General features: G+C 43.1%; 1 protein-coding gene across 1 annotated transcript; it reads left to right on the forward strand.

Moving 5' to 3' along the window:
• Nucleotides 1-2076: 2076 nt before the first annotated feature.
• LOC142620120 (rust resistance kinase Lr10-like) lies at nucleotides 2077-18816 on the forward strand. Its single transcript, XM_075793543.1, has 3 exons — nucleotides 2077-2797; nucleotides 14558-14584; nucleotides 17684-18816. The coding sequence occupies exons 1-3, from the start codon at nucleotides 2077-2079 to the stop codon at nucleotides 18814-18816; spliced, it is 1881 nt and encodes a 626-aa protein (XP_075649658.1).

Raw genomic sequence — 18816 nt, forward strand, 5'->3', positions numbered from 1 at the left:
TTGTAACTTTCAAAATCAAAATGTATGTGCTCACTACCGCACACCATTGGTGCGTTGGTCACTCCACAAGTATAGGTGCTTGTGGAGTGTGGGGGAGGACAAGGGTCAGGATTCAAGTCTCCAAAAGGGAGTTTCACACACATATACATTTAGATTAGGCTAGAGTAGAAATTCAATCTTGTATAAAAAGAAAAAAGAAAAAAAGATGTATGTGCTCACTGGAGTGTTTAGATTAACCAACTTTCAAAATTAATACATATTTGCTTATGAACGTGTTTAAATTTATACAAAAATGCAAAATTTACCCTTTATGATTTATCAAAATTTATTTAAGTTCTCTAACTTTGCTTTTTTCATTCATATCCTTTAAGTTTTAAGTTTATTCAATTAAAACATTTTCATTAACTTTTGTTGTATGTTGCGGTTAAGTGTCCAATTTTTTTGATTTTTTCTTCAAAATTTTAAATTAAAAAAAATTCAATTAATGATTAAAAACATTTTCTAGAGGACTAAAAGGAACTTGAAACTTAGATGATCAATTTCACATTTAAAGTTGACAGAGTTGTCTTGATTGAATAAACTTAAAACTTAGAGGACTGAAATTAATGAAAACAAAATTAGTGGACCAAAATGAATTTTAGAGACACTTAGAGGGTTAATTTACCATTTTAACCTTAAATTTATTAACTTGTAAATTATAAAATCAAGATGTATGTGCTTGCATTGATAACTTGCTATTGGTGTTGGTCATACTGTCTCCATTGTCAAGAAATGTTTTTTGGTTTCTTTCTGCAAAAGCTGAGAAAACTCTATTTTCTTTTCTTTAATTGCTTCCCTCAATTTCATTTTACTATTATTTTATTGATAATACTCTGAAAACCAGAAAAAATAAGGGGGTGTTTGGGTGCCAAAATTGGGAATTAACCTTGTTTGTCAAATAATATAATTAGTAGGCACTATTACAAAACTATATTTTTTACTAACATCTCGAGGCTATATTTTTTACTATATTGATTTGGCATTTTTTCCACGTGGTGTCTACTTGGAAATCGAGTCTCTAAGACTCAATTTATAAGCCCACCCTTTACAAAACAAGTAAAACATGTTCAGCTCTCTCATGTACAAACCATTCCCCCCACCCCACCCCAGACCACGGCAAACCCCCACGCCACCATGCAGACCTGACCAGAAGCCAAAGAACCCACAGTCGCCCGATCCAGCCAACCCATAGCCACCCAAACCACCCGATCCAGCCAGACCACGCCACCACCGCACCACCTTGCCAGACCCACGCTGCGCAACCTAAGCATCAACCCACAGCCACCCGATCCAGCCAACCCACAGCCACCCAAAATCCAAACCACCAATTCGGTCAACACATAGTCACCCAAAATCCTAACTGATCCTGCCACCCTTTAAAATACCGACTTTTAGGGTTATGGGTTTTTGGATTTTCTTGTAGAGAACCCCGATCAACAAGCCAAATGGGTTGTGGGTTTTGGGGTTTGTATTTTTTTTAATTTGGATTTTAGGTGGTTGTTGGGGGTGGATTTGGTTGGATTAATGCTCGAATTTGTGGGTTGATAGTGGCTGGTCTGTACTTGTATTTGGTGGTGGTTGATTTGTGTTTTGTATTCCAGACACTTGAAAATCTTTTCACTGTAAATGTTTTACAGATATAAATCGAGTCTTTAAGACTCGATTTTTAGGTGGACGCTCTATACCTGATCAGAACATGAAAATCGACCCTCAAAAACTTGATTTTTAGGCCTAAAATCGGTTTTTTTAAACTCGAGATGTTAGTATGAAATATAATTTGAAAACAGTGCCTACTAATTATATTATTTGGGAAACAGTGTTAATTTCCAATTTGGGCTGGTGTTTGGGAGATAAGTTTAAGTTATGTTATTTAGGTGTTTTTGATATACGCGTGGGTGAAAAAATATGTGAGCCCCACCAGTTTGTGTGTTTAAACTATGAGCAACATTGCTAAAGCTGGGCTACCAAACGAGCTGTAAGTCATCTTTGTCTACAACCGTGCTAGTTGTTCTAGAAGAAAATTTTCGCTCTCTCATAATGGTGAGAGGATTACCCTTCACTGCCGGACTCACGGTAGTACTTACTGTTCTTGTATTAGTCCATAAAACTTGCAGCACCGAGAATAATACTCATCAGTGTGCCCCTTCTTCCTGCGGCAACATCCAGAACATAAGATATCCGTTTAGATTGAAGAGTGATCCAGAAGCCTGCGGCAACCAGACGTATGAACTGTCTTGTGAGAACAATCAAGCAGTGTTATACTTATTTGAAGGAAAATACTACGTACAAGAAATCAATTACAAAAACTACACAATCCGGGTGGTGGATTCAGGTATACAGAAGGAAAATCACTTCTCCACTCCGAGTTATTCTTTATATCGATACAATTTCAGTTTGCAATATCCGTATACATATACCACGTATCTGCAAAAAATGACGGTGTCAGAGTGGTATCCCGAACTATCACGGAGCGTGGTTTTGATGAGTTGTGAAAAACCGGTGAATTCTCCATTGTATTTGGACACTTCTACTTGCAATTATAATGACAACTCTTCTTCTATATCTGATTCCAAGAGGAGGTATAGATATGTTAAAGTTGGTAGAACAAACGCATCCGAAGTGGAGGACTCGTGCCAAGTAGAGAAGATGTTTCTGACTTCGTGGCCAATAAATAATGATGACCCAGCAAATATCTCCTGTACAGACGTCCACAATGAATTGGTATATGGTTTTGAGCTTTCATGGCTCTATGGTATTTGTGGAAGTCATTGCCCTGAAATAGTATCGCTCTATTGCTTTCTCGATGACGCGAACCATGTTCAATGCTTCGACGACAGCAGTACTAGCTTGGGTGGGTAAATAAAGCGAGAAAAGCCATAACTGTTTCCATTCTCTAATTATATACCTTACATGTTCACCATTATTTTCCTCTTGCACATTTCTTTCTTTCTTTCTTTTCTGAACTCTTGCATATCTCCCGTCAATAACCATTGATCTATTGTTTCAATATTGTATTTCTATAAGAAGAAACTTCTTGGTGCATACCCCTTCCCCATCAATACCAATATAATAGACATGCTTAAGTATAATTATAGATATTTACTTGATTTAATTTTAAGATTCCAAATGCTGATGTCATTCTTTTCATTGTCAAAAAAGCAGGATTGGGTCAAATACTATTTGGTTTGCTCATAGGTGAGGTTTCTATCTCAAAAAATTGTTTGCATGATAATCTAAATGGACCATGAAATCAAATTGCACGAATAATTATACCTGTGATGATGACACAAGTAGAGGAATAAAGAAAATGAAAAGTAAAAATGATCGAATTTCTGAAGTAGATAGCTTAATTTCCATTCCAATAATAGACATGCTAGGAAATATGCATTGTAGTTTTAGTATAATGACTAAGTTAAATTTTATTTTTTTAGAGAAACAAACACGCAAACAGTAGGGAAAGGGAAAAGGATATGAGAAGTTAATTTTGATGTTCCCACTGATGTTATTCTTTTCTTTTGTCTAAAAAGCAGGATGGCGTGAAAGTCTATATAATTTATTCACAGGTGAGGTTTCTGTTTCAATCTCTCTCTTTTTTTTTCCTAAACAGTTTCTAACTCAAAAAAGTTTGAGCGATAGTAATAAATTTTAATATAGAATGGACAATGAATGAAAGCATGAATAATTGTGCCTCCAGTCTCTTTAAAAAATTGCTACTATAACACCTAAAGTACTACTTTTACCGTTTACCACTACCACACTATTTCATAATTTACCTCACGTCTCATCTCTTAATTTTTCATTCAACCTATTAAAATAATATAAACCAGCCAAGAGAGAGAAATGGTTAAAGAAATATCCACTTAGCACGTTAAATGGAGGCCTATTTTTAGTATTTGGTGTGTTAAAATGCCTAAAATATATAGCATTTGGTTTGTTTTAGCACACCAGATACTAAGGCTCTGTTTAGTGTGCAAGTTCTAATATATATTTTCATATATTAAACAACCTTACATACATTTCAATACACTTTTTCATCCACATGTATATCAAAAACACCCAAACAACATTACTCAAACTCATCTACCAAATGGGCTCTAAAATGCTTTGATGTGCTAAGACACAGGTAGAGGAATTACCATGTAATTAGGCAATTGGTTGATCTCAATCTTTTAGGCTTGAGGAATGGAAAGTAAAAATTATCCAATTTCTTAAGAAGAAAGCTTCTTGGTGCATTTTTCATCCATTAAGATGTAATAGACATGCTAAGAAATATTTGTTGTAGGTTTTGTATAATGACAAAATTAATTTTAAAGTTTCAAACGCTGATGTTATTCTCTTCTTTGTGAAAAGCAGGGAGGCAGACTACTCTTGGGCGCCCATTTAAAAATTATTTATATATAGGTCAGCTTTCTATCTCATAAAAGTTGTTATTGTCGTTTTTTTTTTTTTTTTTGGGTAATATTAAAAAAAAAATTTGTTTGAAGGATAAAGATATACAAAACGGACAATGAAATTGAATTGCATGAGTAATTGTGCCTGATGTAATGATAACACAAGCAGAGAAATAACCATGCTCTTGGGCAATTGGTAGGTCACAATCTATTGGATTTAAGGAAATGAAAAGTAAAAATAATTATCGAATTTCTTATGAAATTACATTCTTCTTTTGATTAAAAAATTTTCCTTCCTCAATATTTCTGTGATTAAAAAAGGGATTAGTTTTTTAAGCAAAATGCATGCGTGAAGACTCCAAACATTTATCCTATTATAACCTAATTAAAATCTCGCTTACTTGACTCGATAGGCAAATTCTTCAGCCTTAGCTGTAGCTCAACTAAAGCACGTTGAGAAGGTCTTTAATCGTGTGAAAATGGAAAGAAAAACATAAAATAATATAAAGAAAAAAAGTGGAAGCAAGAGAAAGTGAGAGAAGTAAATGCAGTTCAGTTTGACAACTAATTATGTCCACAATAGAAACCTCCTAATGGATAAAATTTTATTATTAAGCTATTTTATTACAAAGAACCCATTGATCAGTGATGGAGCTACCATTGGACAAGGGGGCAATGGACTCCCCAAATTTTTTTTAAAAAATATTATTATATATGTGTACTAATTGTAGCAATTATATTTTATAAAATTACGTTTTGTTTTCCTTAATTAAACAATATGATTGATTGCTTCTCAAAAAAAAAAAAAAATTATTGATTCTTTTAAGAGTAATGTTATATTCACGAACTCTTTTACAACATTTTTATAAACTGTTTTGGTAGTAAATTCTTATTGGTTTGCATATAGGCTCACTACTCACATCATTTTTTTACTTACCAGTAATTACTTATCACATCAATAATTTATAATAATAAAAAAAAAAGCTTGTAGCTCTAGCATTTTCCTTTTTTAGTGACCATAATTTTTTTTTTATAGATCTAAAATCTAAAACAAAATATACAAGTAAAAAAAAAAAAAAAACTCAATAACAAAAATTACCAATAGTAAAACTAAAAAAATTAAGCTTCATTAGCCTATTTTATCCAAAATAAAGAACTCTGCCCTTTGAAAAATTTTAAACAAAGATAATTTTGTTCTTACTACAAAAAAATTCAGCAGCTAAGTTGTAGTAGAGTTCAAGGTTGAAACCACCGCATATAGCCAATAGTAAAGCTGCTCCTCCTAACTCAAAGTTCTGGCTCCATCTCTGTCATTGATGGGGGTATTTATAGGAAGCTAACCCTAAAATAACCAAACTAGGGTTACAAATTACAACACTTGCAATTCAAGTAGGTATAGATATCATTAACATCCCCTCAACTCAAGGTGCAAATTTGGATAGAACTTGAGTTTGAATAAAAATTAAGACTGTCGGACTGTGAGCTGTACCATTTCACCTCAAAACTAATTGGTGATGAGAAAGATATACTTAAATATTTTATGGCATTCGACATTACGCCACACGAGCCTGCTTTTAGAGTGGTTGTAGGGAGTCAAATTGTGGTCTCCCCAACAATTCCTCCCCCACAATGAGACGTGACTCAAACCCATGACCTTGACTCTGATACCATTTGTCAGACCGTGAGCTGTACTATTCTACCTCAAAATCAATTGGTGATGAGGAAGACACACTCAAATATTTTATGGCGTTCGACATTATGCCACACAGGCTTTTTTTAGAGTGGCTATAGAGAGTTAAATTGTGGTCTCCTAACAAAAACCTTGAATCATCAACGCCAAATGTGCTAGATGATTGTGGTTTGAACGTTGAACAATTGCATGCCATATGTATGGGGGCTATTTGATGATGCCTAAGAGATCACCAGTAAGCTGCTAGTACTCCACCGTCTTGAAGCAACACCTGCGAAGAAAAAAAAGTAGGTGATCGACAGAGAGCACCGGTGTGGTGCCGGCCAAAGACCCTCCGACGATCAAGTTAGAATCTTTAAACAACCCTAGAGAGCCAGAGTTGAGGTAATTGTGCGTACCTTTAGGTCATGAGGGTCTTGGGGTATATATAGTGGTGTGTGGCCGAAATATGCGCCTTGGTGAAGAAGTACTTTCCCTTTTAAAAAGAGTAATTCGCGGATCTTTGCCTATTGTGTTGAGCCCTTTCCTTATAGGAATCTTCTTAACTAAGTCGAACGCGTAGCGCAAGAACTTTCCTTATATTCACATAGGCAGAGGTCAAGATAGGCTAAAAATGAAAGTTGGATTATTCCTTCAGCCTTCACCTGCCAAGGTCGTCAGTCAACGTGTAACTCCTATACCGTCGTCAGCTTACGTACGCCAACGTGGTCCGTCAGCCAAGGACATCAGCCAAAGACCTTACAGGCAAGGTCGTCACCCCTGACTCGTCCACGTGATCCGTCAGCTTAACGTTGCTGCGTGAGGGGCATGGCTATGAATGCTAAAGAGGTGTCAATGACAGTAGTTGACGGATAGCGTATTGTCGTCAGTTTCTTAACGTGCATTTAGTATGTAACGAGTGAACTTCCGTCAGCTTCTTAATGTTCCGTCACCTTGTAATAACGTCACTATCAGCTGCCCCCCACTCCATTATCCCGTCAGCTATGAGTGACGGGTCATGGAGTTCTTGTTATTGGGGAAAGGGTTCGTGCATGGTAGTTTGTGCCATCTTCATTAAATGGTGGGACACATGTCATTGGCTGATTGGCTCCGCGTCTGGACGGGTACGTCGCTTCGTCTTCCGCGCCTCTTCTCTCCTATATATACTTCACTATTTACCTTTTTTCCACTTTTTCTGCCTTGTCCATCTTGAGAGAACGAATCCGTCACTGCCAGCCTTGTCACATCGTCAACCGCGCAGCCGTCAGCTTCCTGAGACCGTCCTCCTACACGTAAGTCTTCGCTACTCTACTTTTTAATTCTTATAGTGTCGCCCTTTAGTGAAGTCGTCTGCCTAGGATCTTAGAAAGAAACCCGTCGTTTGTAGGTAGTCAGATGTCTAGGGAGACGCCGAGTGACCAGTCGTCGATCCGCGACGGAGCGGGTTACGACGAAGTTTTCCCGTCAGGTCGTGAGCCCGCAGAGGGCCTATCCTGGTCGTTAGAAAGAGAATTGTCAACTCATTCTGACGGTGAAGTAGAGAGTTCTAGAGGAAGTGGGGTGAGCGGTGATGTAGACGATGAAGACCAGGGAATTCCCAAAAATGCAAGCATCAGTGACGAGGGAGAGAGTGACGACGATGAGGAAGCCTTAGAGAGTACCTCGGGATCCTCTAGTGATGACCGTCCTTTCATCTTACCCTCAGAGTGGTCCGTCAACAATTTTCTCCCAACGATGACGGAGAACGTTTTTAAAAGTTTGCGGTCCCGTTATCAAATACCAGACGACATTCCCATTCGTCTTCCTGAGGAAGGTGAGAAGTGTTACTTCGGACGAACCGCGGACGTCGGCATGTATGATGCCATGTTCGCGGCTGGGCTAAGGCTGCCGCTGACGGCATTACACCATCAGCTGGCTAACTTCCTGGGGATATCCGTCAGCCAGATTGCCCCCAATGCTTGGCGAACCTTCATTGGTGCCGAGATCTTGTGGGGCCGTCTGAGTGGTGGGAACCGTCAGCTGACTTTGGACGAATTCTTTTGGTGTTATCGTCCTCAGCACATTTCCTCGTCAAAAGGAGTGTACCACTTTGCAGTAAGGGATAAGGAGTTGAAGTTAGTGTCCGATATGCCTGACTCCAATAGGAAGTGGAAGGGCAGATACTTCTTTGTAGAAGGAACGAATTGGGTGTGTCGTCCAGAAGAGTGGGAGACGATGCCCAGTGGTTTTGACAACACATGGGCATATGTTAGAGATTCAGGTTAATACCGTCGGCCCTTCTCGCTCCGTCTACTTATTCTTGTCCTAACCCGTCACTTTTCACTGCAGCTAACAACCGTCCACGTATCACTGCGGAGCAGGAGGACTTCATTCGTCGAGTGACGGACATTCCCTTGGACGGGAGGAAGTGTCGGGATCTAATCACGTTAGACACCCTTCACTTATATTGTGGTGGCCCTGAACCGACGGAGGAGGCTTGCAAATTGAACGCCTATTCTCGCCGACGTGAGTGTCCTTCAACTTCTTGTCTTTATCCTGACGTTGTTTCTTTCTAACCCTTATTCTTTGCAGAAATGGAGTCAGCTAAGCAAAGGGTCAGAGCTGCAGCTGCGGCTAAGAAAAAACAGCAAGAGAAGGCTGGGGGCGAGTTAACCCCACCGTCAGCCCTCAGGCCCGTTGAGAAGGCCGCGGCCAAGAGAAAACCTGACGGCAGGGTAGACCGTCCGGGGAAGAAGGTTGCCCCCACTCCTAGGGACCAGTCATCTCGAAGACCGTCACCTCCTAGGTCTGCTCACGAGGCAGGCAAGGGTCCGATGACCTCGTCAGGGCCCGTTGTCCAAGGATCCGTACGCCGTCTGCTGACCCACAAGGATTATGCTGTAGAGGTGACGGAATCCATTTTAAAGGATGAGGAGACGGATCCTTGTGCGGAGCAAACTACTGACGAGATAGGGGCGTCAGCCCTTTTTGACCTTACTAGGGTATGTGTCTCTTTTTACTTTACTTTTGGTGTTCGATCAGTCTTAATCATCCTGACGTTGTTCTATCTTTTTTGAATGTAGGCTATGGTTCGCGTGAAGGCCTTGTCGAATAGGTGCTCTGCCAAGGAGGGGGTGATCACCCGTCTGAACGAGCGCGTCAAGTACCTAGCTGACGGTCAGGCGCAGTTCAAGGAGGCGAACAAAATCTTGGGCACGGAGCTGAAGGACTATAAGGAGAAGCTGACGGAGGAAACCCGTCGCCGGGAGCTGGAGACGGAGGCCAAGGTGACGGCAGAGAAGGAGTTGAGATCCATCCTAGTCCAAGTGGAGACGGCTAGGAACGACGCTGTGACGGAGTTCAAAGATTCGTCGGCCTTTATAGACGCTTGCGCTGCCTACTACGGTGACGGGTTCGAGGGACTTGAAGAAGCAAGTAAAATCCGTCTATCCGGACTTGGATCCGTCAAGGATTTCAATGGATGAGTCCATCCCGTCAACCCCCGCAAAGGCGACGTCGTCCATGAAGATGCCGACGACAATAATCGGAGAGAGATAACGGCGTCGTCCTTGCCCGACGAACGGATCACTCTGTCACTCTGACTCCAAATCCTCACAATGGCGACCCAAATGCCGTCAGTCCTTCTCTCTCTTGTGCCTAGCCTTTCACTGCTGAAGATGATGGACAACACTGACGCCCTCTCATGAGATTAAAGCTCTTTTTTTTTTTTTGAAGAACTGTAGACGAAATTGTAGTACTTGGCGCCCATTTTTCTGGGCTTTTGTAAAGACATTGCCTATTTTAATTTTAATGTCATTTTATGCTTCAAGCATGTGTGTTTTTTTTTATTAAGTCAAAATTGTCCGTGATGAACTCGTCAGCTTAAGGGTGACGGTATTTTTCTTCAATCCAATTTTTTGAATAAAAACATGATCGATTACATGGGCGACGGCGCGACAAAATTCTTTTGATTTTCCTAACGGTGTCGGCTTCTCTTTCAATCTAGCTCGATGTATTCATTAGGCAATACGCCCATTTTTCTACGAACGATGCCGTCAGCTAACTTTGAACATAACACCGTTATTATGAACATAACGCCGTCACTTTGAACATAACGCCGTCACCTTGTTGCATCACGGCAAGGTGACGAGCTCAAGAGGGAACATATCAGTATTTTATTGCCCTTGTACATCTTATGCGCTTGGTGGTAAGGCCTTATAGCAATGAGGTCGTCCACCTTGTTGTCCTTAGATTGGGATCGTCCACTTTGTGGATTTTAGGTGTAAGATTGTCCACTTTGTGGACTTATTCACGACGCCGTCCACTTTGTGGACTTAGATGTAGATCGTCCACTTTGTGGACTTAGAGGCAGACCGTCCACTTTGTGGACTTATAAGCAGGTCGTCCACTTTGTGGACTTATAAGCATGTCGTCCACTTTGTGGACTTAGATGTAGGCCGTCCACTTTGTGGACTTAGATGTAGGCCGTCCATTTTGTAGACTTAGATGTAGGCCGTCCACTTTGTGGACTTATAAGCAGGCCGTTCACTTTGTGGACTTGGATGTAGGTCGTCCACTTTGTGGACTTAGATGCAGGCCGTCCACTTTGTGGACTTAGATGTAGGCCGTCCACTTTGTGGACTTAGATGTAGGCCGTCCACTTTGTGGACTTATAAGCAGGTCGTCCACTTTTGGACTTAGATGTAGGCCGTCCACTTTGTGGACTTATATGTAGAGGACCTGTTGTTTTAAAAAATTCACAAGTCGTTTTTGAATGAACCTCCTCTTATTATGATAAATGCATAAGTAAAATTTTGCTCAAAAATAGGAAAGATAAGTTTTTAGCCCTTTGGACTTAAAATATACTGTAGACAAGAATAAGCTAAGACAAATAACTAAGGATCATAAACTGGTAATGAGGAGTAACGTTCTGCTTGTTATCTTCTACTGGTAGTACTTTCTGAGGTGCTCGGCGTTCCATGGGTGTCGCAGTTTCTGCCCGTCGAGAGTCTCTAGGTGATAGGTGCCCTTTCTTCGCCATGATACGATCTTGTAGGGTCCTTCCCAGTTCGGGCCGAGCTTTCCTTGTGTGGGATCTCTGGCCGCGCCCATTACTTTCCTTAAAAAAAGATCTCCGACTTCGAAGTCTCGGTGCTTGACTCGGGAGTTGTAGTGCTTGCTTACGAGGTCCTGGTATCGCGCGAGTCTCTGCTCAGCCACCGCCCTTACTTCGTCAATTAGATCCAATTGTAAACGAAGCTTCGATCATTTCTTCCTCGTCGTGATTGGCCACCCTATAACTTGTGAGTCCTATCTCGCCGGAATGACCGCTTCACTTCCGTATGTCACCACTGGAAAGGGGTTTCTCCTGTAGGGGTTCGCCTTGTCGTTCTATATGCCCACAACACGCTGGGTAGCATCTCAGGCCGTACGCCCTTTGCCCCCTCGAGCCGAGTCTTGATGATTCGAAGCAAGGATCGGTTGGTGACTTCTACTTGTCCATTTGCTTGAGGATGGGCTAGGGAAGAATAATGGTTCTTGATTCCTAACTCGAACGAAGGCTCGGAAGGAGTCGTTGTCAAATTGTTTACCGTTGTCCGAGATTAAGACTCTTGGAATTCCATACCGCAAACAATGTTTCTCCATACAAAACCCCTTATGTTCTTTTCGCAATTGTGGCTAGGGCTTCGGCCTTCAACCCATTTGGTGAAGTAATCGATGCCGACGACGAGGAATTTCAGCCTTCACCGCCATGACGGGAATGGTCCCATGATATCCAACCCCATTGGGGCGAATGGCCATGGGGCAGTTATGGGGGTCAATTCTTCCGCCGGTTGCCGGGTGATGTTGCTGAACCTTTGACACTTGTCGCAAGCTCTCACATAAACCTGGGCGTCATTTTGCATTGTTGGCCAATAGTACCCGGCCCGAATCAGCTTTTGTACCAACGACCGTGATCCAGAGTGGTTGTCGCATATCCCCTCGTGTACTTCTCTCATAACATAGTCTGCTTCTTCGGGGCTTACGCACCTTAGATATGGTCGAGAAAAGCCCCTTTTGTAGAGAACGTCCTTTATCAAGACAAACCGTGCAGACCGGACCTTCAACTTCCTGGCGGCCTCCTTTTCATCAGGCAACGTGCCATCTTTTAGGTAGGAGATCAAGGGCGTGGTCCAATTGTTTTCGGAACCAATTTCCTGTACGCAGACAACGTCAATTAATGGTGAGGACTGAATGAAAGAAAGTACCTTGTCCATGGGGGTCATAGTTTCCGCAGATGCGGCTTTGGAAAGTCGGTCGGCATGTTCATTTTCTCCTCTTGGAATTTGGACTATTTTGGCTTGCAGTCCGTCCATCCTCTTTTTTGCTTGCTCCCAGTACCTCTTCATTCTTTCACCCTTGCACTCGTACTCGCCGTTTACCTGGCTTGTGACGACTTGGGAGTCGCAATGAACAACCACATTCGTGGCCCCTACAACTTGAGCAAGGTCTAAACCTGCTATCAGGGCTTCATACTCAGCTTCATTGTTAGTTGTAGGAAAGTCGAGGCGAATTATGCATTTTAGCTCGTCGCCTTCCGGAGAGTTAAGCACGACCCCTACCCCGCCAGCCTTCTTGTTGGATGACCCGTCAGTGAAAATGCCCCATTGGGGAATCTTTTCCTCTTCGCCTTCCGCGTTGGTGAACTCAGCAATGAAGTCGCCCACCGCTTGTCCCTTGATGGCGACGCGGGGCGATATTGTATATCAAATTCACTTAGCTCTACGGACCACGGCGCCATCCGTCCGGCGGCCGCGGGGCTGCCCATTGCCCGCCGCAAAGGTTTGTCGGCGATTAGGACGACTATTGTATGGGCTTGAAAATATGGCTCGAGCTTACGGCCGCCGTAACCAAAGCGAAGGCAAGTTTCTCCATGGGGGGATATCTCTTCGCACCGTGCAATGCCTTGCTCGCATAGTACACGGGTCGTTGGACCTTATCGTCTTCTCTAATTAGGGCCGCGCTGACGGCCGCCGGGGAAACGGCCGGATAGAGGAATGCTTCTTCTCCCGGATTTGCGAGGGGCTTAGCAATGGTGGGGAAGAGAGGTAGGCCTTTAAATCTTCGAACGCTTGTTGACACTCGGCGAGTCCATTCAAAGGATTTTTTCAATGTTCGGAAAAAGGTAGACATCCGTGCGGCCTCTTCGACACAAACCTGCTAAACGCGGCGACCCTACCATTGAGGCTTTGTACTTCCTTGATATTTTTAGGAGGGGCCATCCCCATAATGGCTTTGAATCTTGTCGGGTTGGCCTCGATCCCTCTTGGGATACCATGTATCCCAAGAATTTTCCCGCCGTCACTCCAAAGGCACACTTGCTTGGGTTGAGCTTCATGTTGTAGGAGCGAAGAGTATCAAATGTTTCCTTAAGATCCTCCGGATGAGCTTCTTCCTCTTGGCTTTTGACCGGCATGTCGTCGACATACACCCGGACGTTCCTTCCAATCTGTGTGCAAACATCTTGTTCATGAGCCTCGATAGGTTGCGCCGGCGTTTTCGAGCCGAAGGGCATGACCTTGTAGCAAAAAAGGCCTTGGCTTGTTACGAACGAAGTCTTCTCGATCGGCCTCGGCCATTCGAATGCAGTTATACCGTGAGAATGCATCCATGAAGCTTAACAGTTGATGTTTGGCCGTGGAATCCACCAGGACGTCGACCCGCGGGAGGGGATAGCTATCTTTGGGGCACGCCTTGTTTAAGTCCGTGAAGTCGACGCACAACCTCCATTTCCCGTTGTTCTTTTTGACCATTACGACGTTCGCCAACCAGTCGGGGTAATACACTTCCCTGATAAATCCCGCTTCCTGCAGTTTGCGGACTTCTTCTGCTATTGCTTGGTCTCTTTCTTGGGCGAAGGTTCTTTTCTTCTGTCGGACGGGCGGAAAGGATGGCGACACGTTCAACCTGTGCACCATGACTGACGGGTCGATTCCCGGCATGTCTTCGTGACTCCATGCGAATACATCTTTGTTTTCTTCAAGAAAGTAGCAAGTTTCCGACGTACCGCCGGGTCGGCCAAGGTTCCGACTTTTGTCGTTCGCTCCGGGTGGGCTTCGTCGAGGTGCACGTCTTCGAGCCTTTCGACGGGTTCTGTCGCCACCCGACGTTCTTCTATGTTCATGGCTTGAATGTGATTGTCCATCTCCATCATGGCCACGTAACATTCTCGTGCGGATACCTGATTTCCTCTTAATTCTCCAATTCCGTGATCAGTAGGGAATTTTATCATTAAATGGTATGTCGAGGTTACAGCTTTCCATGAGTTGAGGGTTGGACGTCCTATGATGGCATTGTAAGCCGACGAGCAATCGACTACCAGGAATGTTATGTTCCGGTGACTGCTTGTGGGTAGTCTCCAACGGTTACTACTAAAGTGACGGTGCCCGGCGGATGCACCCTCGCCCTCCAAAGCCAATGAGTGGGGCATTGACCGGAGTTAGTCGCTCCCTTTCAATTCGCATCTGTTGGAAAGCGGGATAGTAAAGGATGTCTGCTGAACTACCGTTGTCTACGAGAACCCGGTGTATGTTGTAATCTCCCGCCTGTATGGTGACGACCAAAGCGTCGTCGTGGGGGTGATGGAGGCGCTGAGCGTCTACTTCCGAGAATTCAATGGGGGGATTTCCAATCCGTGGCCTTCCAAGCGTAGGACTTACCGATTGGATGTTCTAGACCGCTCTGATGTATGTCTTTCGGGCTTTCTTGGAAGATCTGGCCCTTGTGGTGCCTCCTACAATCATCCTTATGTCTCCTATGGGCTGCCTGGGGCGATCATTATCTCGCCGAGGGGCTTGATTTTGTGGCGGGTCTGCCCTCTCTTTGTTGACAAACCTCTGTAACCTCCCTCGCCTAATGAGAGCTTCTGCGTTTCAGGTCGTAGCAATCGGCGGTGTCATGGCCGTGGTCTTGATGAAATCGGCGGTACTTATCCCTTGGTCTCTGTTGGGATCTCCCTTCGGCTTTCCGGGAAAGGCCAAAGTTTCCTCGTCTTTAATCTGCATCAACACCTGGTCGATGGGCGCATTCAGGGGAGTGAAGTTCGTGTACCTTCCTGTAGGCGGCTTGGGTCGTCGATCATCTCGTCCCTCTCTGGTTCTCCCCCTCTTTCGTCCATTATCGGGTTTCGTATCTTCCTGTCTCTCCCTTTTTCTGGGTTTGTAGTCGTCCCTGGCCAGCAAGGCATCCTCCGCGTTCATATACTTCGTCGCCCTGTAGTATACGTCGGACATAGTCTTTGGGTCGTTCTTGCATAGAGAGAACAAGAACTTACCCTCTTGTAACCCGTTCATGAATGCTGCCACAAGTGTCTTGTCGTCTGCCTCGTCTATCGAGAGGGATTCCTTGTTAAAGCGGGCTATATAAGACCTTAATGTCTCACCTTCTCGTTGTTTAATTCCCAGTATACATGCAATAGACCTCTTGTGTCGATGACTTCCAATGAAGTGCGATACAAACTGTGCACCTAATTCCTTAAAAGTGCCGATGGAATTAGGCGTCAACCTGCTGTACCAATCCCTCGCAGGCCCTTTCAAGGTGGTGAGGAAAGCCATGCACATGATTTCGTCCGGTACACCCTGAAGATGCATTAGTGTTCTGAAAGACTCCAGGTGGTCCAGCGGGTCTTTGGATCCGTCATAATTTTCCACATGGGGCATTTTAAACTTTGAAGGGACGGGGCATGAGTTCACCAACGCTGTGAATGGTGAATCCGTTCTATGGACTAGGTCGTCCAGATTGCTGGATACCCGTCCCTTAAGGGCGTTCATCATTGCATCCATGTGCTCCCTCATCTCCTGCATCTCGGCTGTGATATGAGGTGGCAGGGAGTCCGAGGCGGATGGCGGGTTTGTCTCCGGCCGCTCCAGCCTAGTCGGTGCGGTACTACCTTCAGGCCTGACGGCATTCCTCCCCTCCGGGCTCGCTACTTCCTGGTCCTCCCCTGGCGTACTTTGGTGCGCCGTCATCTGCCGTAGTTGCTTTTCTAAGTTGTGATTCTGTTTAGTAAGGCGCTCGACAGCGGCAGCCAGCGTCTGAACTTGCCTTTCTAGCGCTGTAGCATGCGGCTCGTCGCCTTGGTTGTTGACTGTTGCCATCGATCGAGTGAGTACCATACAACTTTTTGTCTCAGGACTAGAGCAAGGCTAAATGCTTGTTCTTCCCACAGACGGCGCTAACTGATGATGCCTAAGAGATCACCAGTAAGCTGCTAGTACTCCACCGTCTTGAAGCAACACCTGCGAAGAAAAAAAAGTAGGTGATCGACAGAGAGTACCGGTGTGGTGTCGGCCAAAGACCCTCCGACGATCAAGTTAGAATCTTTAAACAACCCTAGAGTGCCAGAGTTGAGGTAATTGTGCGTACCTTTGGGTCATGAGGGTCTTGGGGTATATATAGTGGTGTGTGGCCGAAATATGCGCCTTGGTGAAGAAGTACTTTCCCTTTTAAAAAGAGTAATTCGCGGATCTTTGCCTATTGTGTTGAGCCCTTTCCTTATAGGAATCTTCTTAACTAAGTCGAACGCGTAGCGCAAGAACTTTCCTTATATTCACATAGGCAGAGGTCAAGATAGGCTAAAAATGAAAGTTGGATTATTCCTTCAGCCTTCACCTGCCAAGGTCGTCAGTCAACGTGTAACTCCTATACCGTCGTCAGCTTACGTACGCCAACGTGGTCCGTCAGCCAAGGACATCAGCCAAAGACCTTACAGGCAAGGTCGTCACCCCTGACTCGTCCACATGATCCGTCAGCTTAACGTTGCTGCGTGAGGGGCATGGCTATGAATGCTAAAGAGGTGTCAATGACAGTAGTTGACGGATAGCGTATTGTCGTCAGTTTCTTAACGTGCATTTAGTATGTAACGAGTGAACTTCCGTCAGCTTCTTAATGTTCCGTCACCTTGTAATAACGTCACTATCACTATTAATCAAAGGCATGGTCTAAATTCTCTGCTTGAAGAGGATGCAGATGTGTGACAAAAAAGATCGAAAGTAAATAAAGACCACTGACCAGAGCATTGCCTGGGTAATGCAACCTGAAGATTAAAAAAGATGCATGACTAAAGGTATCGATAAAGGCTATTGATCAGTTTGGTCCATGATACTCTACCAATATGGTGAGGATGCTTGAACAAGTTATAGATGAGTTTTATTAAGCCTTAGTCCTTGGAGATTTCAAGTTATTCCAGTTACTCGTTTCAATAATTAGTAATTAATCTTTTGTTAGCAAAAAGTAATTTCAACTTTTTTGTTGTTGCAGATTATAGTTACTTATCTCTAAACATCGGTAAGAACCTGAATCTCTCCTTTGATCTTCTTCAACATTTTTTGCAAATCAGTTCTTAAGATTGTGCATGAAAATAGTTTATATGCAAACAATTAAGATGTAAATATTAGTGAAATTTAAAAGGAAAAACCATATTTTGTGCTTAATTACTTTACTAGGATTAGGAAGAGGCACTTAGATGTAAGTTTAACCATATTGTCACCTAAAAATTAAAAAAGCTGGCACCGGTGCAACAACAAATTTGTTTTCTCATGATTATTTCGGTGATGTGCATGTACAGTATTAATACACGTTGCAGCAAAAATGTTCTTGGGAGCTCCATGTGTGGTTGCCTTTTTGACATATAAGTGCCGTAGGAGGCATTTATCAATGTATAGTGCTGTTGAAGATTTTTTGCAAAGTCAAGATAACCTCATGTCAATAAGGTACTCTTACCCAGAAATTAAGAAGATCACCAAAGGTTTCATGGAGAAATTGGGAGAAGGAGGCTATGGCTCTGTATTTAAAGGAAAGCTTCAAAGTGGCCGACTTGTAGCTATAAAGATGTTGGGTATGTCCAAAGCCAATGGCCAAGACTTTATCAGTGAAGTTGCGACAATTGGTAGGATTCACCATGCTAATGTAGTTCAACTTATTGGCTTTTGTGCTGAGGGACCAAGGCGTGCCCTTATATATGAATTCATGCCTAATGGTTCTCTTGACAAATACATTTTTCCTCGAGATGGAAGTATTCCTTTAAGTATTGAGAAAACATACAAGATTTCTCTTGGAGTGGCTCGTGGGATTGAATATCTACATCGAGGATGTGACATGCAAATTCTGCATTTTGATATCAAACCTCATAACATTCTTCTTGATGAGAACTTCACCCCAAAAGTTTCTGATTTTGGGCTTGCAAAACTTTATCATGTAGATGATAGCATAGTGCCTTTAACTGCTGCGAGAGGAACACTGGGATATATAGCTCCAGAGTTGTTCTATAAGAACATTGGAGGTGTCTCCTATAAAGCTGATGTTTATAGTTTCGGCATGTTATTGTTGGAAATGGCGAATAGAAGGAAAAACTTTAATGAATTTGCAGACCATTCAAGCCAAATTTACTTTCCAACTTGGGTTTATGAACAAGTTAGCAAAGGAAATGAGATAGTAATGGAAGATGCCACAGAGGAGGAGAAAAAAACAATAAAGAAGATGATTTTGGTCGCATTATGGTGCATACAAATGAAGCCTAGTGATCGTCCTTCAATGAACAAAGTTGTAAAAATGCTTGAAGGAGAAGAATACTTACAAATACCTTCCAAACCTTTCCTATTATCACTAGAGGAGGTAAGAGATAACTTAAATCCAACTTGCTCATCAATTTCATCAAGTCAATCAAGTCAATCAGCTCAATTTCAAATGCAAACAGTGTGA

This window comes from Castanea sativa, chromosome 12, assembly GCF_040712315.1.
Source record: "Castanea sativa cultivar Marrone di Chiusa Pesio chromosome 12, ASM4071231v1".
Taxonomy (NCBI): Eukaryota; Viridiplantae; Streptophyta; class Magnoliopsida; order Fagales; family Fagaceae; genus Castanea; species Castanea sativa.

Coding starts and splice junctions, on each gene's coding strand:
- LOC142620120 (XM_075793543.1), top strand. CDS start 2,077: ATGGTGAGAGGATTACCCTTCACTGCCGGACTCACGGTAGTACTTACT. Junction 2,798..14,557: donor TTCATGGCTCTATGGTATTT/GTGGAAGTCATT, acceptor CATTGACCGGAG/TTAGTCGCTCCCTTTCAATT. Junction 14,585..17,683: donor CTCCCTTTCAATTCGCATCT/GTTGGAAAGCGG, acceptor GTGCATGTACAG/TATTAATACACGTTGCAGCA.